The sequence below is a fragment of the Parasteatoda tepidariorum genome, chromosome 3 (assembly GCF_043381705.1).
Source record: "Parasteatoda tepidariorum isolate YZ-2023 chromosome 3, CAS_Ptep_4.0, whole genome shotgun sequence".
In the NCBI taxonomy this organism is placed as follows: Eukaryota; Metazoa; Arthropoda; class Arachnida; order Araneae; family Theridiidae; genus Parasteatoda; species Parasteatoda tepidariorum.
This window is the reverse complement of record NC_092206.1, coordinates 31857345-31882969: the sequence shown is the minus strand read 5'-3', so window position 1 is coordinate 31882969 and position 25625 is coordinate 31857345. Positions and strand designations below refer to the sequence as shown.

The window sequence follows — 25625 nt, the reverse complement described above, 5'->3', positions numbered from 1 at the left end:
TTTACAGTTATATAGCAAGTTATTAGTAAATATTAACAATAAAAAAATTATATGCTGTACAAAATTCAAAGAAATTGTGTCATTAAAATTAATTAAAGGCAGTTAAGGAAATTAAAGGCAGTTTTATTTAAGCAACCTAGTGTTAAGTCATATTTATAATTAAAAACACAACTAATTTAGGTTTGATATTTTTTAAATAGAAGGTTATTACTAAAATGAAAAAATATCCACTACAGTTAATTCTAATTTATTTATTTCTTAATTTTTATTTTTTGTGGCTTATACTATCACAAGAGGGCCTTCAAATCATTAAAAATAGTAAACAAAAATCAATGCTTTCTATTAAATGTTATATACTAATTACATAGAGCGAATGAAGCAATAATATAAGCACAAATGTAGTAAAATGATATAGAATCTGATAATAATAAAAATCACAATTTTGACAGTTAAAGCAATTTAGTTTATTAATCGTGTGAAACTTTCTAATAAATTTTTAAGAAATAGTTCGAAAGTATAAAATGAGCCTGGACTACAAGACTTATATTAATGACTATTAAAAGGGTCTTCCATAAATGATACCACGCTTTGAAAGGGGTTCAATAAAATGTGACGGTTTGTAACAAGGGTTGAGAGGGAGCAACAAGAAATGAGACATCCCACATTTGGGTAAAAACAAAATTATTTAAAACCAGTAGTTATTTTTATATTATTTATATTATATTTCTCTTATGTATCTTTTTCACATCTAATCACCGTTATTGTTAAGCTCGTAAATATCATTGAAGAGAGTAGTTTAAATTTAAAAATAAAATTTAATATATAATCTGTAAAGCGTGTTTTGTTTGTGAACTGCCCTTATCATATGTTTTTGCGTATAATATAGTGTGATGTGTGACAAGGGAGAGCATGTCGTTATGGGGAAGTCGTGACGTAGGAGAGGAGGGAGATTAAAAATATTGAAAAAGTATGATAACATTTAAGAACGGCCCTTAGATCACTTAAAACTGTTTAAACATTTTTCTTTCCTCAAATATATAATAAACTACAAACTAAAAATTAATGTGTAGAAATAAACGTTAAATCTTTCTCTAAAAAAATTTTTTTTCTTTTTTTTCAAATTTATCAAATCTTATCTAAATTTATCAAAAGATTTATCGAATTTTATTTCATTAAATACCTAAAACATGACAAAACAAATTATCTTGAATTTTATATTATCAAAGTATATTCACGATAATGCACAATAAAGTCAAGCGTTTAATAATATTCTTGCATATTTTTATTGTTTGTTATTAACTTTGAAATGGAAAAAAAACTTGCTTTTTGTATAAAAATGGCTTTAAAATTATATTTTTTTATTTTATATATGTATTCTTTTAGGTCTCTTTAAGGCAATGGAAGAAAAATGCTTTCCTTCATAAATGTGGCGCCACACTTCTTAACGAATTTTGGGCTATCACGGCAGCACATTGCGTTGAAAAGTAAGAAATCGTACAAATTAATAAGAAAAAAAACATTGAATTTATCATTTCTATATTTCTTTGTTTGTATATTTATGTAATATTTCAAGTCTGCGATGTAAAATATATATTTCTGCAATAATACTCAAAATCATAACTGCAATATAAAAAAAATATCAAAAAGATGCATGAACACGTTCCCAGGCCGTGCTTAAATCAGATTCACTTATTTAAAAAAAAATTGAACGAATAACTTTAGAATTTATTTTGAAGATTCTAAGCTATACATTTTATTGGGGTAGGATTATTAAGTTGGTGACAATTTTTAAACTTTCATAACATGAGAAAATTACCCAAAATTCAATAAAAAGTCATGGAACTTGTTTCACTGATTTCATAAAACAAAAAAACGGGTTAAAAGAAGCAATTTTTTAGCTATCAAAAACGAAACAAGTTGTTTTTTTACTACCATGTTCGAAATTTTGGATGTTTCAGGTTAGAATAAGCACAGTCCGTGCCGTAATTAACACAAATTCACCTAGAAATTTTTTTGAACTGATAACTTTAGAATTCATTTTGAAGATTCGAATCTATATTTATCGGGGTTGGCTTACTAATTTGGTGACAATTTTTAAACTTTCATAACATGAAAAAATTACCCAAAATTTAATAAAAAGTCACGGAACTTGTTTCACTAATTTCACAAAACAAAAAAACGGGTGAAAAGAAACAATTTTGTAGCTATCAAGAACGAAGCAATTTGTGTTCTATGATAATGTTAGAAATTTCGTAGATTGATTAACTATGATTTGATACAAACCTAATATGAGGTATAAAAATATTTCAATTTTCAAATTTGACTATGCATTACTATGGTTTAACTGAAATAAGCTACCATTAAATATCTTATTATACCAGTCTGAGGTAGTTTTACTTCGTGGCATAGAAAACAAAATATTATAAGAACAGAAATAGTTTTATTGAAGAATTTAGCAATCAGTTTACATCAAAAAAAATCTATTTAATGAAAGCTTAAAACAAAACAAAATTTAACACATGTAAATATTTACTTCAAAAGAAAGAGAAATTAAAAATTGAAGGGAAAATCTAAGATCCTGTAAACTGAGAACTCACTCGCAGCAGAAATTAAAGAGTGGTACAGTTCCGGTTAAGTTATTCGCTCGTTACATTATTAATTTTGAAGTAAATTTACATGGTATATAATCTCAAGGTACCGATATTAAACTTCAGGTGTAGTTCTCGTTAGGAATGTTTTTAAAAATTATTCCTTTTTGAATAATAAATTCAATAAACTGAAGCGGTAATATATTGATCGATTGAAAACTTCAATCGTCTTAAAAATAAACATATATGAAAAAAACAGTCGACATGTTTCAAGCTCTTAAAAAATAAGCACCCGTTTTTGACGAGCTTGAAACATGTTGACTGTTTTTTTCATATATGTTTATTTTTGAAGCGATTGAAGTTTTTAAACAAGTAGTATACATTGTAGTATTTTTAGTCAAAAGATATTGTTCCATTTTCAAGTAATATTTTGGGTATATATCATATACGATGGGTTAAAAGTACTTACAGTACTAATAGACTTTAGTACTTTGAATAAGGAAAAATATAAGGCAAAACTCTGTTGTGTATTCTAATTCTGTAATATGAGGAATATTCCACGTTTGCATTGCGTCTTTTTCGTGTTCTAAATTCTGCAATGAGTTATATTTCTGTGTTTGTATTTAACTTATGTTCACGCAAAAGTGCATTATTTTGCTTATTTATTGAAAAAACTATAAAAGTGATGCGTGTATTGAAATTTAAAGCGATAGTGTTTTTTCTATTTCAAATTATCAACACCAAAAGCTAACAACTTTCGATAATTTCTTCAAATCCATTCACTTCAAATCATCTTTTGAAAGGTCTATCTTAATCCCTGTTGTTTCTAAAATGATGTCTCTCTTATTACGCAAAAACATAAATTCCTTGTCACAAACAATGAAATAATGCGATTCATGTAATCACATTAAATTACTCTCATTATTGTTTTCACCTTTTAATACTCCACGTAAAACCCTAATTACGGCTAATTCACGAGAATTTCCTCTTCATTGTTTATTAGCGAGTCGATTCACGTGTACGCACTCATTGATTTGCAGGTAAACAGTTGACAAGTTTTTAAAGAGAAGATTCAATCGTGACCTCGTCTCTCCTGACCTTGAATCTAAGGAAAGTTTAAGCGGTCAACTAAGCTATGCGATCGAATGAACTATTTTTTTTCTTCTTTTTAATATCACTGTATTAAATCCGATAGCTATTTTATACGCTATCTGTTTCAATGGAATTTAATGGAAAACGGAGCACGTGTCTTAACTTTTAGTTTAATAAACCGATTTATGTGTGCATGATTTTTTCCGGAAACTGCTTGGGAATGGTTTGACCGCCATTGACTATTGCAGTTTTTTAATGGTACGCTGTTTTTATTTATTTATTTCATTTTTTATTAGTTTTTTTTTTATTTATTTTATTTTTTATATCCCTTTTTTATTTCCTTTAGTTGAAACAATAAAATAAATTCAACCTTATTTCAGATAGTGCTTATCAGGATTTGATTCAATTTTACAAAGACCGTTTCAACATTTTTTTTAAATACTCTCAATGTTCCCGAGAAAGATTTAATATTAATTTCTACAAATTACAATTTAGCTCAATTTTTTTTCACTTTAGTTGCATAAAATATTTTTATTATTTACGAGTAATAGCTGGTACAAATGTTCATCTTTAAATTCAACTTTTGTAAATTCATATATTCAAAAAAAAAACCTTAAAAGGTGTTTTTTCTATAAATAATTTTTATGATTATATTTCTTTCAGGTTAAAACCACTTTAGATCATAATCCCTTGAACAAAAAATTTTTATTATGCATCATTTTTAAATCATCAAATCCTTATTAAGTATTATTATCGAAGCTTAGAGTCTTGATTTTGTTCCTTCGTTTGCTTTTCGCATAAGTATTTCTCATATTTTGGATAAAATAAACTTTTAATTAAACGTAATTTTTATTTGGTATATTTTCAATCTGGAAAAAAATTTCCATTTATCTTATAGAAATAATTGTTTAGGAGTTTTAAGAATTTCTTAAACAAAAATATAATACCAACTGTTTTTTTTCAACGCATAAGCTAAATTTAATTTATTCCATTTGGAATAAATACCGTAATATTATATTTTAAGGTTAAATTAAAAATAAGCAAAAACTGATCAACGTGTTTACGTTCTAAGCAGTGATATGACAGTAACTTTGTTAAAAGATCTTGTAAATTTTAAATGTAGAAGTTAAATAAAAAAAATTGAATCAACATGCTTTGAATAGGAATGGGATACCAACTATTCATTACAAAGAACAAAATAAATTTAAATTTTATTAAGTATTTCCTTTTAAAGAAATACAGAGATTTATGCTACTTATGTTTTCCCACAATATGGTACTTGCTATTTTTCTTGGTTTGCGCTTCAAGTATGATAAGATATATCAGTGTTGTAAGTCATCGATTTAATGTATGTGAAAATTATTAGTTATATAAAATGAATAGGCTTTGTAATACAATAGGGATAAGAAGAAAATTTCTAATATTATTGAAGAATGAAAATAGCAAAGTAAATCTTTAAAAAAAAGTGAAAGGTTTTTAAAAAATAAGATCCTAAATGAAAATAGTCCATTCCGCACTTGAAATTTCAACCACGTTGTTGCACTTCAGCAAGCGATAGATATATTCCTGCATTGTATACTTTTACAATGAGTTTAAAAGTTAATAATTCTGTAACAAATAATCGAATCTTTTTTTTTCCTACTCCATCGTACTCTTTGTAAATTTTCCTACACATATTTGTTCTTCCTAACTTCTAAGCTTTAAAGTTTTCGCGCAGCACAACAAAATGTAACATAAAGCAAAAAAAGAGGAAGAAAAAAAATCGCATAAAATAGCATTTAGTATTGCAATAACTTTCGAACAAATTGGCATTTTAGAAAATACTCATTTTAAACTTATAAGCAAATATAGCTCTTTCAGTTTGTCAAATTTCAACTAAGTAATTGTCTTTCTGTGACATATAGAGTGGCCCGCTTCCTATTGTTTACAACAAGTTTAACAATAAATTCTTGAATTATCGAATCTTAAATATTTATGTGTTTAATGTCTACACACCTTTGTAGTTTTAAGTTTTTAATAGTAATAATTTCTGTGCAACGAAGCAAAATGTAACATAAAATTGAACGCACAAAACAGAGATGGCATTTACAATTTTTTAATATTGAGCAACACAAATTTGTAAATCTAAGAAGATTAATTTAAAATTGTGTTTATAGAACATCGCAAAATATCAGCCAGCAGTTTTAAATCAGAAATAAGTTACTGATGAAAAAAATTCTTTCCGGTTAAATAAATGAGATGCATAAAAATCTTCAATGTCTTGATACTCTTATTCAAAATGTGACTTATTGGAATTAAATGAACCATAAAAACTCAGAAACACAAAAACACTGTTTCCGTTTGCGACTATTATTAAAAATAAATAGTTCACTGGGTTCTTGACAATGCTGAAGTTGGAAACTGTGTTAAAAATAAAAACCTATTCTTTCTTTGAAACGATAATGATCAGTTGCATTTTTAGAAAATGAAGTTCTTGTGGGTGTTAAATTGCTCTTGAATACTATTTATCTCGAAATTGGAATAGTACCCTACTTTTTATTAAGTCGGCGAAAGGGCCATCGACCCCTTGTGGTTCTGATATTACCTTTCAAGAAACGCCTGAGAACTATTTCCGCCTGTAGACGTCTGGTTTCCGTGAAACTTCAATGCCCGCATTGTTTAAAAACGTGTAGGTTGAGTCATATTCATTAGGTGAAAAACGTTGAAAAGGTTAAATATAAAAACGAAGATGTTTACCGAAATTACGAACGAATACAGAGTGCAACCTTTGTTTTTTTTTTAATCTTTTTTAACGATTTTTTTTTCTTGCACAGCCTGGTTGCGACTTCTCCCCTCGGGAATGGCACTTATAAAAATTGCTTATAATTTTTGCTACTTATATATTTTATGAATCATTATTACTAATAAGAATTTATAAATTTCAATACGCAATTAAGTTAATAAAGAATAAATGACTAATATAGAAATATTGATTCACTCCGATTTTGACTACAGCACCAAAACTTACTAACTATGTAACTTACTAAAGATTATTCAAAAAGTTATAATATACGGGTAACAGACAGTGAATGGTTGAAACCCAAAATTAATTGAAAAAAATAATTTTAAAAAATTAAAATAATAATTAATTAAGCAAAAATTTAATTAACATAGCGAGCAGCAACAAGGTATCTTTATCTGCTGAAATATCAACAGAAAAAATTTTCCAATGCCCACCTGGGGAATGACATTTCGTCAATACAGGCAGCTGAAGAGCATATTTTTTGGCCACTCTTTCAAGTGCACTATATTAGGTGGTCCAACGTTGCTCCCACAGTAAGGACAGATAGTACAAAGAATGAAAGAACATCCATGCCTTGTCCGGGATTTGAACCCAAAACCTTTCTGATGCAAGGCCAGTTCCCTGTCCCCTACACAAATCGGTCGGCATATTAAAATTAAATGCACGCATTCGGTTTGCTTGCTTGCAAAATTAATCTTAACTAATCAAAGTATCTATATTATAAGTAGAGCTAAAATCAAATATCCATATACTTCATAAAATAAAAAATTCTAAAAACATGATAGCTATGCTTGGCACTTTTATTAAGATTTTTCATGTTTTTATATACAAATAAAAACTCATAAAAAAGCGCAGCATTTAATAATGTTACGAAAATCCACCACATTATCAATTCTGTACGGAATCCTGAAGTTTTACCTGAGGAATGGAGAATGAGCATCACTTGCCTATTACAATGGATGGATGGAGTCCTGGATGTCAGAAGTATTCAAACTACAAAGGCATTAGCCTGCTTTTCATCTTTTGTGAAGTATTCTCCACAAACTATTCAAAATATTCGTAGCATATATTGATAGTATCATTGATGATCATCAATGCTGTTTTGCATAAGGGAAGATCAACAACGAAACATCTTCAACTTAAGATAAATTATCGAAAAAAATTCAATATCCAAACCTATTATTTGTTTATTGATCTTTAAACAGCTCATGACTTAGTAAACTGAAAATTGCTTGCAGAATCGATTATGAGCGAGTTTAACATACCTGAAAAATTATTTAAGCTGATCACAATTACTTTGAACGAAACTAAGCTAAAAGTCAAGATCCAGAATAACCTGTCAGGACCAATTCAAATGGCCTCAGGCACTGAGAGGCACTAAATTCTCATTTTTTAAATCTCGCTATTCAAAACACTGCAGAGGATGCTAACATAACACTAGAGGAACAATTTTTAATGAATCCGGGTAGATTTTTATGGAACCCGGAAGCACTTAAATAAGCCTTCAAACAGCTATTGGAAGCTAAAGCAAGTAAAATGCACCTTGCCATCAATCAATTCGTAGCAGTGAAGAAGAAGGAAATGCAAAAAAAAACGTTTTTTTTTATTTCGTTAAATTGTTAGTTTTCTTACAAAAAAGTCCTTTCTAGTGAGAAATTTATAAAAAGAAACTAAAAATAAAGTTATATTTTCATGCTTAAGCTGAATCAGATCATCAATAAATTTAATTGTTGCGCTGTTTCATGTCTTTGACTAGTAAAAAAACATAAAAAGAAACATACAGTTTACATGGTTTTGTCCTGGAATAAGAAAAACGAAATTTGAGGAAGACTTCGCAAAGTGCGGTAACTGATTCCGTAGTCATTCACTATTGCAACCCTATTCCGGACTATTTTGGAACTGCTTGTTGTTACTCTATCTAAAGATAAGAATGTGGTAACTTAAATCGACAACTAAACATTATCTTAATTCGAAAATATTGTCAATATTTTGTTTTACATTCAAACACTATTTTCTGAAAATATCACGCTAAAGTTCCTAATAATTACAAAACGCAGTTGTACCAGAAGACCTTAAAACTAGTCAATATTTTATTATTAATGTAGTTTTGTTTAAAATTTTGCAGTATATTTCCTAAACTATAAGGAACAAATTTCATGAATAAACAACATTTAATTAAATTAGTGTCAACAAACTTTAATTTCGTAATTATAATTTAAGACTTGTTGCACTTTAGCTCACTTATTAAAGTATTTTATTTTATTTTACTACCGCCGTTGAACAGCTGACCCGTTTCTGAGTTTACGACTATCAATGTTCAACTCCATAGCCTTGTAATTTTGAACCTAATCCAGAAGACAAGGAAACTTTTAGATCAAGTATTAGGTGAAATTTGTCTTAAGTGCAGTACTTTTTGAGGGAACTTACCAACATTTGCGTTTCAAGGTGAGAAAAAAAACACAAAACCCTCTCACGGTTAGGGGTGACGGTGAGGGGGATCTAACCCATGATTCGTCTGCCACCAAGGATATTTTCATCAGCACTGTGTTCTGTGCGGAATTCGTATCGACCAGCCATCTCTGGGATTAGAACGACAAATTTTTGCCATATGTCTACTGGTAATCGACAGCCAAATGGCGAATTTTCCTCGTGTGGATGGATATGTGTTAAGGGCGGTCATTAAGGAAAACCTAGAATTTATATTTTAGAGTCCTTGTCTGATTTTGATAACTTTTTTTTACATATATATTAGAGGTGTAATATATATCTTTTTTTTTTTCAGTGTGCCTTTGACGGATATACTTCTTCGTCTTGGAGAATACGATATCAGTCATGAAAATGAACCACTTCCATTTGTTGAGAGACGAGTTCAGATCGTTGCATCCCACCCACAGTTCGATAGAAGAACGTTCGAATACGATTTGGCTTTGCTGAGATTCTATGAACCTGTCACATTCCAAAGGAATATCCTGCCTATATGTGTTCCAGCAGGAAATAACACATACGTCGGCAAATACGCTACAGTTACCGGCTGGGGACGCCTTTATGAAGGTACAAAACTAATAAATATGATATACATATCAGTGTGAAAGATCAAAATTGATGATTGTCGACTTTCATCCGTGAATGCCAACAATCAATCAGTCACTATGGTAAATGTCCGAAATATATGCTAGATCTGATTTGATATTCATATATTCATCGGTATTAAGAAATTTATTCGATATTTTAATATCAGATACGATAAATTAGGAAAAACATCAGTGTTGTGGTTTATAAGTTAAGTTCCATTTTGCGGTATTCCTTACTCTGATTTTTTAATTTATTTCTCAGCATTTCCTATAAAGATGTTTTTTTTACTGTCAAGTGTCACTATACACTTGCACACATCAAGTGTCATTATACACAAGCACTTGCCCGGTATTCCTTGCACTGTTGGGCTTCTTTTTTTTTTTACAAAATTAAGGGCGCCTGCTCAGTATATATCTTCCTGGTATCCCCAACAATGTTTTTTCTACTGTACTCTAATCGGATACTAAACTATCAAATAAATATTAAAATATCAATGATTAAACTAATATGAAATAGGGCATGGCAAATATTTTGGGCAATTATCACACTTTTTTGGGGTAATTATGAGAATAATGATATTCACCGATGAAAGTTGACATATTTCAGATTTAGATCTTCCTCATTTTAGATAAAATGTACACATTTTTTCATATAAATCTAAGAGAAGCTCAACAAAAAAGATTCACTTTCNTTGGAATTAAATGAACCATAAAAACTCAGAAACACAAAAACACTGTTTCCGTTTGCGACTATTATTAAAAATAAATAGTTCACTGGGTTCTTGACAATGCTGAAGTTGGAAACTGTGTTAAAAATAAAAACCTATTCTTTCTTTGAAACGATAATGATCAGTTGCATTTTTAGAAAATGAAGTTCTTGTGGGTGTTAAATTGCTCTTGAATACTATTTATCTCGAAATTGGAATAGTACCCTACTTTTTATTAAGTCGGCGAAAGGGCCATCGACCCCTTGTGGTTCTGATATTACCTTTCAAGAAACGCCTGAGAACTATTTCCGCCTGTAGACGTCTGGTTTCCGTGAAACTTCAATGCCCGCATTGTTTAAAAACGTGTAGGTTGAGTCATATTCATTAGGTGAAAAACGTTGAAAAGGTTAAATATAAAAACGAAGATGTTTACCGAAATTACGAACGAATACAGAGTGCAACCTTTGTTTTTTCTAATCTTTTTTAACAATTTTTTTTTCTTGCACAGCCTGGCTGCGACTTCTTCCCTCGGGAATGGCACTTATAAAAATTGCTTATAATTTTTGCTAATTATATATTTTATGAATCATCATTACTAATAAGAATTTATAAATTTCAACACGCAATTAAGTAAATAAAGAATAAAAGACTGATATAGAACTATTTATTCACTCCTATTTTGACTACAGCTTCAAAACTTACTATGTAACTTACTAAACATTATTTAGTAAGTTATAATATACGGGTAACAGACAGTGAATGGTTGAAACCCAATGGGGGGGGGATTTAAGAATTTAAAATAATAATTAATTCAACAGAAATTTAATTAACATAGCGAGCAGCAGCAAGGTATCTTTATCTGCTGAAATATCAACAAAAAAAATCTCGAATGCCCACCTGGGGAATGACATTTCGTCAATACAGGCAGCTGAAGGGCATATTTTTTGGCTACTCTTTCAGAGGCACCATATTAGGTGGTCCAACGTTGCTCCCACAGTAAGGACAGATAGTACAGAGAATGAAAGAACATCCATGTCTTGTCCGGGATTTGAACCCAGAACCTTTCTGATGCAAGGCAAGTTCCATGACCGTTCTCTACGGGTCGGCATATTAAAATTAAATGCACGCATTCAGTTTGCTTGCTTTTAAAATTAATCTTAACTAATCAAAGTATGTATATTATAGGCAGAACTAAAATCAAATATCCATACACTTCATAAAATGAATAGCTTTTAAAAACATGATAGCTATGTTTTGCATTTTTATTAAGATCTTTTATGTTATTATATACAAATAAAAACTCATAAAAAAAGTGCAGCATTTAATAATGATACAAAAATCAGCACTGAATTCTCATATTTTTAATCTCACCGTTCAAAACACTACAGAGGAACAATTTTTAATGAATCCAGGCAGATTTTTATGGAACCCTAAAGCACTTAAATAAGCCTTCAAACAGCCATTGGAAGCTAAAGCAAGTGAAATGCACCTTGCCATCAATCAAATCGTAGCAGTGGAGAAGAAGAAAATGCAAATAAAAATAAAAACTTTTTTTTTTTCGTTAAATTGTTAGTTTGCTTGCAAAAAAGTCCTTTCTAGTGAGAAATTTATTAAAAGAATCTAAAAATAAAGTTATATTTTATGCTTAAGCTCAATCAGGTCATCAATAAATTTAATTGTTGCGCTGTTTCATGTCTTTGACTAGTAAAAAAAAAAAAAAATGAAACATACAGTTTCGCATGGTTTTTTCCTGGAATATGAAAACGAAATTTGAGGAAAACTTCTCAAAGTGTGGTAACTGATTCCATAGTCATTCACTATTGCAACCGTATTCCGAACAATTTTGGAACTGCTTGTTGTTACTCTCTCTAAAGATAAGAACAATAACTTAAATCCACAACTAATCATTATCTTAATTCAAAAGCATAGTCTATATTTTATTTTATATTCAAACACTATTTTCTGAAAATATAACGCTAAAATTCCTAATAACATTTAATTAAATTAGAGTCAACAAACTTCAATTTCGTAATTATAATTTGAGACTTGTTGCACTTTAGCTCTGAACGCCTCCCTTATTGAAACATATTTTACTTTATTTTACAACCGTCGTTTAACAGCCGACCCGATTCTGAGTTTACGACTATCAATGTTCAACTCCGTAGCCTTGCAATTTCGAACTCAGTCCAGAAGACCAGGAAACTCTTAGATCAAGTATTAGGAGAAATTTGCCTTTGGTGGAGGACTTTTTGAGGGAACTTACCCGCATTTGCTGTACAAGGTGAGAAAAAAAACCACGAAAACCTCTCACGGTTATCCTGGCTGCAAGGGGGCTCTAACCCAAGATTCATCTACCGCTAAGGATATTTTTACGTCAGCCCTGTGGTCGGTGCAAGCTGGGAGGGGAATTTGCATCTATCAGCCATCGCTGGGATCCGAACTGGGGTCCCTTTATTGGGAGACGAGTGCTCTATCTTCTGATCCACCAATGCTCTATTAACACGTATTCATCCGGAATTACGACGTCAATGACTAAATGCCAGCATTTCTTGATAATCAAATATCTACTGCATTATACAAACGACAAGTTTTTACCATATGGATACTGGTGATCGACAGTCAAATGGCGAATTTTCATCGCGTGGATGGATATGTGTTAAGGGCGGTCATTAAAGAAAACCTGTAATTTATATTTTAGAGTCTTTGTCTGATTTTGTTAACTTTTTTTATGTATATTAGAGGTGTAATATATCCACATTTTTTTTTCAGTGTGCCGTTGACGGATATACTTCTTCGTCTAGGAGAATACGATATCAGTCATGAAAATGAACCACTCCCATTTGTTGAGAGACGAGTTCAGATAGTTGCATCACACCCACAGTTCGATAGAAGAACGTTCGAATATGATTTGGCTTTGCTGAGATTCTATGAACCTGTCACATTCCAAAGGAATATCCTGCCTATATGTGTTCCAGCAGGAAATAACACATACGTCGGCAAATACGCTACAGTTACTGGCTGGGGACGCCTTTACGAAGGTACAAAACTAATATATCAAATACATATCAGTGTGAAAAATCGAAATTGATGATTGTCGACTTTCATCCATGAATGTCAACAATCGATCAGTCACTATGCTAAATGTCCGAAATATATGCTAGATCTGATTTGCTATTCATATATTTATCGGTATTACAAAATGTATTCGATATTTTAATATCAGATATGATAAATTAGGAAAAACATCAGTGTTGGTAATACTGCGCAGGGGTGGCAATAATAATAAACGGTATTTTCTACCCTCATGATCTTAACATGGAAAATCTTTTTCCGGTATTCACTACAACGAAGGTTTTTAAGTTAAGTTCCATTTTGCGGTATTCCTTACTCTAATTTTTTATTTTATTTCTTAGCATTTCCTATTAAGATGTTTTTTTTTACTGTCAAGTGTCACTATACACTTGCACACATCAAGTGTCATTATACACAAGCACTTTCCCGGTATTCCTTGCACTGTTGGGTTTCTTTTTTTTCAAAATTAAGGGCGCCTGCTCAGTACATATCTTCCTGGTATCCCCAACAATGCTTTTTCTAATCTGCTCTAATCGGATACTGAACTATCAAATAAATATTAAAATATCAATGATTAAATTAACATGAAATAGTGCATGATAAATATTTTGGTCAAATATTACAATTTTTTGGGTAATTATGAGAATAATGATATTCACCGATGAAAGTTGACATATTTCAGATTTAGATCTTCCACATTTTAGATAAAATGTACACATTATTTCATATAAATCTAAGAGAAGCTCAACAAAAAATATTCCCTTTCTGCGTGGAAACAAAACTTCCTGGTTTAAATTCTGTGAAGAATTATTTAGTGTCAAAATGTTAATGACAATGTTAAGTGTCAGAATTATTTAGTGTCGAAATGTTAATCCCACGAAGCGATAACCGGCTCCTTCATACACAAACACGAGAAAAGTAAAAATAAAATAAAGTAAAGCTTATCTTTAAAAATTCCAAAAGATCGCTCAAATGATTAATGCTCAAGTCTCCAATTTCAATACCCAACTCCAAATAAAAAAACTTTACATATAATGCAGCTTTTCAATAATGTTGGCAAAATGAAATTATTAGCAAGTAATCATAACTTATTATTAAGTTTTAATCATGATCATAAGTTATAAGCAATCATAGTTTACCAGTCCAACTGTAAATCACAAGTTTTGTTTGATAGAATTGCATTATTGCATTATTAAAAATATTAGACCAAAGTAAACCAATACTTGAATAGTAACATGTAACAGCTTAACACTGAATTAGGCTAAAGAAAATTTGCAGGTTTTGGTTCAGAACATTGATATTATGGTTTCATGTAAAACCTATTTTTCTGCTAAATATTTGTCTTCTATTATGTTACTTTTATGGTTATTGTTTTATTTTCAGATGGTCCCCTTCCTGATGTTATTCAGGAAGTTTCTCTACCAGTAATAACAAACAAATTATGTGAGAGCATGTACAGACAAGCAGGATTCGTCGAAGATATTCCTGATATCTTTATCTGCGCAGGATATGCTGATGGAGGCAAAGATTCGTGCGAGGTAAACTCGTTTACTTTCACTATGTCTTTAACAGCTCTTGTATAAATACCTCTTAAGCACTACTCATTGTAAATGAGTTACTCAATGTCTTATGGAACCTAAAAAGTATTGTTGACAAAGTTCTCAGTAAAACCTTCATAAACGAATAATACTTAATGACGGTCCACAGTGAGGTATTCGCAGCTCATTTCTTTTCCTTTCTTTTCGCTCTACTCAAATTGGAATCGTCTGGCAACACCAAATGGTAAAGGTTTAGTCATGCTGTGAATCTGAAGATTAGACACTCAACAATTCATCATTTTATTGATTCTAGTCGGGGAAAATTTGTGCATAAAACCTATAATAAAAGTATATAAAACCATTCTATGAAATAAACAAATCGTCAACAAGTAGTTCATCCTTTTACCGCAGCGAGGCGCTTCACTCGCTTGAATTGGAAGTGTTTCTATTTTGACAAGTTTTGCAAAAAAAAAAGATGGGTCACCTTTTTACTTGCTCTAACATCATTAGGATGGAAACTTTTGACAATAATGGCTCAAATGAAACCTTTTTTTAAGAAAAATGGCTCAAATGCATTGCTGTCATGAATAACCGTGAGACTCAAATAGCTGATAGATCATTGAAGATTAACTGATCAACTTTTAGTTTATGCAAAGTAATTATTTTAAATAACACTGAGACACTCCACAATTCATAATTTTACTAAATCAAAATAGGAAAATTATTCATTAAACCAGTAGTTAAAATATATTAAATTATTCCATGATATCTTCTTCTGCGACATAAGCAAATCGTCAACAAGCAGTTAAGCCTTTGACCGCAGCGGGGCACTGTACACATTTGAATAGAAGGTGTTTCTATATTGCTGAGTTTTGCAAAAAAAAAGTCACCTTTTTACATGCTCTAGCAGTATTAGGGGAGGGGGACTTTGAAATGAATGGCTCAATTTTAGTTCCCAAATGAAACTTTTGACAAAAAAACTCAAATGCATTGTTGCCATTAGTAATCATAAATCTCAAATAGCTGATAGATCACTGAAGATTAACTGATCTTGTTCAACCTTGTAGTCTATACCAAGTAATGCTTTTAAATAACGCTAACCTGGTTCTCTTCTTTTTCAGGGAGACTCTGGAGGACCAATGGTTCTCCAAGAAGATGATGGTCGTTGGGTTTTAGCTGGGGTAATATCTTGGGGTATAGGGTGTGCTCTACCAAATCAACCTGGAGTCTACACAAGAATAACAAAATTTTCGGAATGGATCAACCAGATCATTATTTTCTAAGCCAATTCTACGAAACTGATCTGTCGAATTTATGACAAATGAATTACTTAGACTAGGAATAGAGCGTAGGAATCCTATATATGTATGAATTACACAACTGTGTAATTTTATTTTTTATATATGATTGAAATATTTTACATTTAAATAGATTTATAGGTAGAGCGATTAATGAGTGAAATAATTTTTAAAAAAATCTATTTTCTAATGCATATGAACATTCTTTTTGTATAGTTATGAAAACTGAGTATCATAGACACTAAGTATTATAGATATTGAAACTGAATATTATAGAATGGTTTATATGCTATGGGAGATTGTTATGTGTATAAAATGGTGATATTTCACGAATGGTTGTTGCGTTAATGTATATTAAAAATATATGTGTATATTTATTTATGAATGAATTTTCATGGATTTGTTCAGTGGACTCTGGATTGTTCTAACAGGAAATGGGAATACAGATTTTATTTGAATGCCAAAGCAGAAAAAAAATTGAATAAAATCTTGCCAAGATTACTTGTGTGATATGTGATAGTATATAAATTAGTGGAAAGGAATATAACTTATAGTAAGAGAGAAATATTTTTTAATGAAAAATTATTATTTATCGTTACCTAAATGTAAACCTTTTTCTATAATGATTATATGATTATATATAAATTTCAGATTAATCTAAGTGATTTTATCAAATGTTTATTTTATAATGCCTTTATCAGAAATATAATTATTTTATATGTAAATGATTATTGAATAACTATTTGAATCAAGATTTGAATTGGCTATTCAATCAGCTATTTAAATTCTGAATCATGAATGTACCATTACTCTTTTTGAGTACAGGAATATATAACTACTGGATTAAATCTTAAAATCAAAAAATATCCGAACGATTGAGTCGAACAAATTAATACAAATACCACTGATACAGTACCCACTTCTAATTAAAATACAAATAATATAAATAATTAAATATAACTTTATTATACTAATTTATATAATAAATATTGTATGAATATTATACATTTGAAAACATTGAATATTAGCTCTGAACTTTCCTTAACTAATTTAGTATCTGATTTTCTTACAATCGATTTCAATTAAATCTTTAATAATGTTTTTTTTAAATTACTATAATATACATATTTTCAACAATGGTTTTAAAATCAGGAAAAGACAAGAGTTAAACAGAATTTTAATATTTTAATAAAAACTTGATTTTAAATATTTTAGTAAAAAGAAATTGGAAGATTTATGGAAATTTAATTATTCTGCTTGTATATTGAAAAATTATTGCTATGATACTTAAACAAAATTTATTTTATTCGAACATATTTCAAAAATTATATTTTATATTTATATTATTACGTGAGAAAAAATTTTATTAAATTCTTAAAGAAGTATTTCAACTTTTATAAATCAAATTAAGGAAAAAATAATTTAACTTTTTCTAAACTAATGCCCAAAACATTATTTTTAAACTATAAAGAGACAAATTTTTAAAAAAAAATATTTTTTACAAAAAATAAAGAAATAAATATTTAAACTCGAGCTTCATATTCGAACAAAATCTGATACGTACATATTTTCAATATATCAGTTTCTATTTTGTTTTTACTTACATATTTTTTTTCAAAATAGGAGATGCGAAAAAGGTGTTAAATATATTTCTTATATGTATCATACATGTTTCTCATAAACATCAATCATCTTATTTATAAACATTTTATGTGAACAAAAGAGTTCCAGCATTATTTACATATATGATTACATTCCAAATAACTTGTATCATTCTTAAATTATTATGTTATGATTTGTTGATCAAACTATAACATTGTGATGTGAAGTTCTTTGTATTGGAATAAAGTACATTTTTATAATAAAATTTATGAATTGTATTTTGAATCTCTGATTATTTTACTTTAACTAATGCGTCATTGTAATCTTAATTCATAAGATTTCTGTGAGGAAAAAAAAACGGCGTTAACTGCTTACTCAAAAATTCATTATTTGCCGATAAAAAAAACTGGTAAAAAATGTCTAGAACGAAAAAATTTTAATCCAATATAATAATATTTTCTCAATGCGAAAACAAGCGAACACATTTCTTGAGACAACTTGAATTTTGAAACAATGAGGTTTTGCGGAACTCCAAATAGGGTTCCGGAAAACCTCAGTGTTACTTTGAAGGGTCAAGGATATTCCGAGAATAAGGACATCTTTTTTAGCCAGTATTTATTTTTCAAATCTGAAATTATATTCATATCTAAACAAAAATTCGGTTGTTTTTAAGAAGTTATTTATGCAAAATACCGAGAGAAAAAGAAATATTTTTCTAATAATAATAATTAATTTAATGAATTATAAATGTGATTTGCGTTTGCAAAAAATCGTATTATCTTCTTCCATCGAGCTTTTCAATTTAAAGAAAACATAATTCAATGAAAAATAAATATGTTCTTTTTCATTCATAGCTATTCTAAATTTTTACCCCTTTATTTTATAATTACAATTAAATTTAATTGTTATAATTAGTATAAATTAATTATAATAACTGCAATTAATTAAGTACACCTTTATTTTATAAATTAATATCTATTAACTTTAATCTTAACCATCAAAATGCTTCTTGTAAACAGAATCTTGTAAATATCATAAGAGTTGCACATCCTGGAGAAAATCAGAGTGATCGGCAGTTTATGACTCTCAGACTGGTAAAACCAATTCCAGGTCATTATACCATAAAATGTGTTTTTAAAAAAAAACAATAAGTTTGAAATGTTCAGAAATATTTTGAGAAATAAGGAGAAAAAAATGACGGATCATAGGAAAAAAATAGGACATAAAATTTCGTTAAATAGAGAATTCACTGCGTTTTTCAAATGTTATTTTACAAAAAAAAAAACCTCAAAATGATCTTAGTTCGAAGACACTCGCTAATTGGAATGACAGCGCATGGACAAAATTGCTTAAATTTTTTATTTAAATGAAAAATTAGCTCTTTAGTTTTAAAAATAATCATTAACTAATGAAAAAAAAAACTATTTTAGAGAGTAAATTATTTTTGGGAAGTTTGACATGATCCAACTTTAATCAAACTGATCGGATAAAACCGGATACATATTGGAATAATGAGAAACGAAAAAAACGCTTTTTCCTATTGAAAAATAGAGTAAAGTAGTATTCTTTTTTTTTCTCTACGTGATGTAATATTTATTTAAAGCATTAAATTAATGCAACGTCCTTTCGATACTGAGAAACATAGCGGGGCTTAAGAGTCAAGGAGCATAAATAGTTCTTAATTCATTCTAATTGCAACTTTCGGTACCATCAGTATAAAGTATATTAATTTAGTTTATGATATCTAAGAACTTAAATCACAAATAAAATGTTGATCATGCTCTTTACGATGCTACGGGCTTCATGAACCTATCCTTTACATTTGATGCAATGTTAATAACTTTCTTGAAATTTCAACTTTATCTGTCCAGTAGCCTGTAGCCTTTTGTACTACCTGATTTTGCCCGACTGACAAAGCTATATAACAGAAACGGTAATTAAAAACATTTTTTTAACAATGCTCTTATTCATTGTGTAATAGCTCTCAATTAGAACCAATTTTCTACATTGATATGTCAAAATTTAGTAATCCTCAATATGCTTCAGATGGTAATCCAATCGTTATTTTTGCGAAAAATGGGCAAAAATCTTTATTCCTTCTTCATTATCAAATACTATAGTAAAGTAACTTAAAATTTTTACATATTGGTTGATTCGTTCGAAGGATATACAGAAATTATAATTTTACTCGTTTTTTTTTAATAATAAAATTGCTTTTATGTATTTTCTTTTCATGCTAGGATAGTTCAGGCATAGAAACATCCTTGAAAAAAAAATTTTATTAAGTATATTTTTTTATAACCGTCGTTGAACAGTAGACCCAATTTTATGGGTTTACGACAACTAATGATAAACTCAGAGACGCCTTGCAATTTTGAACCCAATTCAGAAGACAAGGGAACTCCTGGATCGAGCATTGGGAGAAATTTGCCTTCATTGAGGACATCTTGATGGAAATAACCCGCATTTGCGTTACATGGAAAGGAAGACAGCGAGTATCACCCACGGTTAGCCTGACGGCAAGGGGACTCTAACCCATGATCCGTCTACCACTGAGGATATTTTACTTCAGCACTGTGGTCTGTACAAGCCGGATGCGGAATTCGTATCGACTGGGATTCGCACCTGGTTCGCCTCATTTACTAAGTATATTAAATAATTTCATGACTCATATTAAAGCAGAATATCCGAATCGGTTTAAATTATCAGCATTTTTAAAATTGTAAAATAAACTGCAGCTAAATCAGCGCATTTATATGATTAAAATCACGATATTTAAACATTGATCCGCCAGCAACAATAAAAGAATTATTGGAAGAAAAAAAACAAGCTTGGTGTTATTTTCTTCAAGGAATAACTAAAAAGAGTGATCTAAAGACTTTTACATCGAAATTAAAACAGAGAAAAATTTCATAAAAAAACGGAAAAAAAATTCGTTATGCTGCGGATTTCTTACCCGTATACCCATATGCCACACAAAAGACCGTTTTTAAAAGCTCAACTTTTCAGCGGGCATTTTAATAAAGAGGAGTTTCAGAAATGCTTTTTCACTTTTAAACTTCTATTTTAGATATAAATTAGAAATAATTTGCTACTCATAAAAGTAAGAAATTATCTTGACCAGCCTAAGTGTTAAATCTAGAAAGCTAATTTTTCAAAGCATTTCTTATAAAAAAAAAATTAAAACTAGCATGAAAATTTTCTATGCATTAACATATAGGAACGGCAATTTTTAAAAGAATTTTTGTGATAGTTAATATCATTTTAAATTCGAAATGAATTTGCATAACTGCGCAAATAAAAAACGAAGAAGATATTTAATTTTGCATCAATATTTTAAAATCATTATGCAAATAGTGTTTTCAATGTGTATAGTGTAGAAAACCGTTAGAATATTGTCATTCCCTGATATACAAGAAAACAAAACTGGCTATATGCAATAAATACATGCCTTGCATATCGATTAAATTATATATGCGGTTTAGAGGGTATTGTATTGTTCATATGACATATACTTATTATAAAGCTTAAATTTTAAGAACATCAGATTTAGAAAATATTGCAACAGCAAGAAGCTGTTTACATAATAGATTTTCTTATTAAAAACTGTCTTGTTTAAGGATCTGGCAAAAAAATTTGTTCGAATCACACAATGAAAGAACCATACTTAAAATTAACTCGTACTTTTTCCCAATAAATTCTCAAAATGTCATCTCATTGCAAAATACGAGTTAGTGAGAGAAAATGTTCAACATATATGCTATTACTTATTATTAACAAATGAATTTAAACTTTAAAAGTTCGTGAATTAAAACTGTGCCTTATAACATTAAACTTAGCAAAAATTACCTGTCAGAAAGGGATTTTAATGAAAACCCATCTACGGCGTGTTCAAATTCATTTCTTCGACATTTTTTTATCAAACACTGAGGAGCTTCGGTGGCCAAAGATTATTGCTTTTTCACCACTCTCTGCAGAGTAAAGGTATCAGGTTCGAATCCTGCCATAGCACTGAATGTATCTTTGTGCTGGCCTTCTCTAATTTGAGCTACATGTTCTTAAATTCGACTGACAAGTGCTTAGAAGTCGTTCTTTGTATTAAAGACTAGCCTGCATGCGTATATGAATAACTAAACAATAAAAATATATAATCGTGTAAATAATTGAGGGAGTAAATCGACTGTATTATTCCTCGATCAAAGATTTGAAAATGTGGAGGTAACGGGTTTGATTTTATTGTAACTCCATGTGCCTTTTTGTAATTTTCACAGCTCAATATGTCTTTCATTTTGACAAGGCTTATAAGCCGTTCTGCTGACTTGTTTGCTGTTGTAGTTGTAGTTCATTTACGTCGCACTAGAGCTGTACAATGGGCTATTGGCGACGGTTTGGGAAACATCCCTGAGGATGATCCGAAGACATGCCATCACAATTTTGATCCTCTGCAGAGGGGATGGCACCCCCGCTTCGGTAGCCCAACGACCTGCGCGCGAAGTCCAGCACTTTACGGTAGCACAGTTTAACGAGGACCAATACCGCACACCCTCGGTCCCTACGCAGACTGATCCAAGTGGGTCACCCACCCGCACACTGACCGCAGCCAGTGATGCTTGACTTCGGTGATCTGCTGGGAACTGTGTCTTAATGATCAGTCCACTGCGGGACCACTTGTTTGCTGGAATAGTTTTCAAGTCCTTGTAGAATTGAAAAACAGATAACACAAAATACAGAAGATTACCACAAAAAGTACGAAAGTAACAACCAAGATTTCATCAGAATTAAAACAGCTACATTCATGTGGCTTGTATCTTGGAGGTAGTAGGTACGGTTGTACGATTCAGTTGAACTTCTACAAAAACACGTTTAGAGTACAAGATGTGCCTTTGTTATGTCAAAGGTCTATTTTATTTTATTTTATAACCACCGTTGAACACTGTACACTTGGAAAAGATAACTAATATTTATTCAGCCTAAATGTATGACATACTCACCCTCTGGTACCAGAATCATTATCCAACCAATACCAGGCACCTAGTGAAATTTAAAGGGCTCTTGGTAGCCATGGTAGGATCGCCATGTAATTTTGACACTACTAAGACGACTTGAACTCCGCTCTCCAAATTGTCACACCAAAACCAATAAGATAACTTTCAGTCATGGCTGATTTAACAGGCACCTTGCTGTGTGTCACGCTGACTCTTTTGACTACCACAAGGATCGAACTCACTGTCCCCAGATCTCCAACCAGTGGTATGTGTGTGCTACCTTAACCGGCTGAGCCACCAGAACATCTACATTCTAGTACCATAAGTTTCATATAATAAAGTTTTTAATATACCGGCATAATATACCGTAGTTTTAATATACCGTTTCTAATATACCGTAGTTTTTAATATACCGTCTTACAAAATACCGGCATAAATATATCTTTTTTAAATTTTTTTTTAAAATGATGGGATGACATTACACATTAAAGAACATAATATTTAAAGGATGAAAAAAAACGCCATCAAAATCTAACGATTTATGACTGATGATGACTAAACCGAAAACACCAGATCCTGCATGACTGCCGAAGGAATCAGAAAAGAGTTTGAAATTGTTTATTAGAAACACTTCGAAATTTCATCAAATGACTAAACTGGTTTTAATATTTTTCATCTCGCCTTCCTCACTCGTGATTCCACTGATTTCGATTGAATTTTTAATTCTTATATGCATATAATTAAAGCTCGCTCCCTATCTTTTAGTTCATTTTATGAAGCTTTTAAAAATCTATATGAAGGGTGATGTTTACAAAACAACTTACAATCTTGAGTTGCCGTGCTTTAGATTTCAAAATAAATAAAAAAATACCTTTTTTGATTTTAACTGAAAAAACTTAACGATTTATTAAAACAGAATAATTACAAAAAACAGATACCGTTTTAGTATCGTTTCGTTATCGTTTGGTATCGTTAAAAATAATTTATAAATTGAAAAGAGAATATAAAGGAAAATCGTTGAGCATTTCCATAAAACTTAAATATTAATTATAATAGTTAAGTGCGCGCAGACAGTTGATTCTGTTTCAAAAATGTGAAAAAATAGTTTGTAAAAATAAAAATGAAAGTTCGCTGTTTCTTTATTTTACCAATCACTGATAATCCAAAGTTTTATTATACAGTAATGAAAATGCGTCTTTTTTTAAGCAAATAAATTATCGGTCATACGACGAGAAACATAAAATTCTCATACTAAATGCTTTCATTTCATAAACTCTTAAATAAACAATTCAACAGTATAAATACATAAATACTTTTCGTCCATGAGAAACTCTAATTTTTTCTTGGTGTATAATTTTTATAACAAGCATAAAAGAAACATGAATTTAAATATAAAAAAATTGACTTTTTCATATAATCCCAGGCATTATTGAAAATTTAAAATCTTGTTTAAAATTTCTTTATACTTTTCATACATTTTTATTTGTTTATTTATTTTTTTCTTTTGTAATTGGAAATAACTGTTTTAATATTTTGTCCCATGCTTTGAAGTTTAAAAAAGAACAGATTTCAAAAGAAAAAAATTTCAAAAATGTTAATTATATTTTTAAAGAACTAAAACTTTAAAGATATTTTAATGAATATTTTAATGCCAAAAATTTGCAATGCTATTTTTTTTTAAATTAAATTAATTTTCTTGTATTAATTTTAAATCAATAATTTTAAAGCTTATTATTATTAACTTTTAGACAGAACAAATTGAAAAAGTTTGTCTAAGGTAAGACACATTTAACGTTTGCTCATTTGATGAAATTCTTTAAATTTTAAATGCATTCCAAATGCATAGTAAAAACTATTATTGATATTTTACAGCCGAAAGCGAGATGTTTTGATACCCGTGGTAAAAAAATGTTTTAAGGAAGGAAGTGAACTTATTCGTTTCAATATTGGTAAATTTTAAGAAATTCTTTAAAGTATAAATTAATTCCGAAAAGTAATATTTAATTGTACAGATAATGTAATATAAATTATACACAATTGATATTCTCTTAGCCGAAAACAAGATGTGTTTGATACACCTGATAGATATAAAAAAATTTTAAAAAAATACATGTTGAAAAAGTAAGTGAATTCAGTTCATCTCAGCTATCTGATTTGTTTAATGAAATTTTTCAAATAATAAACAAATTCCAAATACTAATATTAAATTATACAGATAACATCAGATGAATTATGCAGAATTGATGTTTTTATAGATGTTTTGATACATATGAAAAAACAAGTTAAGAAAAGAAGTTAATTCAAATCTTTCCAATAATAATTCATTTCATGAAATTCTTCGAATAATTAATTAATTTATGGTACTAATATTTAATTACTCAGATAAGCTCACATTAACTATTCAGAATTGATATTCTTATTGATGAAAGCAAGATGCTTTGATACACATGATAAAAAAACAAGTTAAGAAAGGAAGTTAATTCAATTCTTTCCAATACTTTATTTAATGGAATTCTCTGAATAATTAATGAATCACACACTGATATTAAATTACATTAGTTATACATAATTCTCATTCTTATGGCCAAAAGCATGTTTTGATACATACAACAAAAAAACGTGTTAAAGAAGGAAGTTAATTAAATTTTTTACGTTAATACTTGATGAAATTTTTTGAAAAATTAAAATTTCCAAGCACTAATATTTAATTGCACAGATAAGATCCCATTAACTAAACTGGTTAATGAGACTACACATTACATTACATTAACTTCGCAGGTTTTATGGTCGAAAGCAAGATGTTTCAATACACATGATAAGGAACGTGTTAAGAAAGGAAGTGAATTCAATTCTTTCCAATCTCGTCAAAACATCGCCATCAGACTCAGAG

General features: G+C 29.7%; 1 protein-coding gene across 1 annotated transcript in view; it reads left to right on the top strand.

Moving 5' to 3' along the window:
• Window positions 1–18028, top strand: part of LOC107439948 (serine protease filzig) — a 53433-nt gene extending 35405 nt beyond the window's left edge. The window contains exons 6-9 of the mRNA XM_043042850.2: window positions 1384–1484; window positions 9245–9513; window positions 14696–14850; window positions 15972–18028. Of these exons, the coding sequence (XP_042898784.1) occupies window positions 1384–1484; window positions 9245–9513; window positions 14696–14850; window positions 15972–16133 (687 nt within the window). The 3' untranslated portion in view covers window positions 16134–18028. The remainder of the gene's footprint in view (window positions 1–1383; window positions 1485–9244; window positions 9514–14695; window positions 14851–15971) is intronic.
• The last annotated feature ends 7597 nt before the right edge of the window (window positions 18029–25625 follow it).